Raw genomic sequence first — 309 nt, 5'->3', positions numbered from 1 at the left:
GCGGACGGGAGGCATGTATAGTGGAGTGTAGGGAAACTCTAGGCGGGGTTAAAGTTCAGCTCATGGAGCGGCTCTAGCGCCGGCGGCCGCAGTTGAGCCGAGTTGGAAATGTGAACGCAAGAAGCAGGCTTGATTTTTTTTCTCCCCCCTCTCTCCGTCTCCGTCTCTCTCTCCCCCTCTCCCTCTCTCCCCTCTCACCCGCACTCACGCACACCTCCAGCCCGCACACCCGACGCGCACGCACGCCCGGCGCCCGGCAGTTATGTATTCCCCGCTCTGTCTCACCCAGGTAAGCGGCTGCGGGGCGCG

At 63.1% G+C, this 309-nt stretch overlaps 1 protein-coding gene across 3 annotated transcripts in view; it reads left to right on the top strand.

The window, feature by feature from the left end:
- The window catches only part of NFIA (nuclear factor I A), a 375,784-nt gene continuing 375,475 nt past the window's right edge, over positions 1 to 309 (top strand). For all 3 annotated transcript variants that reach the window (XM_021715778.1, XM_008064535.2, XM_008064534.2), the window contains exon 1: positions 1 to 289. In XM_021715778.1, the coding sequence (XP_021571453.1) occupies positions 263 to 289 (27 nt within the window). In that variant the 5' untranslated portion in view covers positions 1 to 262. The remainder of the gene's footprint in view (positions 290 to 309) is intronic.

Source organism: Carlito syrichta, unplaced genomic scaffold, assembly GCF_000164805.1.
Source record: "Carlito syrichta isolate Samal-C Ts95f unplaced genomic scaffold, Tarsius_syrichta-2.0.1 Scaffold307669, whole genome shotgun sequence".
NCBI lineage: Eukaryota > Metazoa > Chordata > Mammalia > Primates > Tarsiidae > Carlito > Carlito syrichta.
Note: the sequence above shows the minus strand (reverse complement) of the source record. Positions and strands in the feature narration are given on the sequence as shown.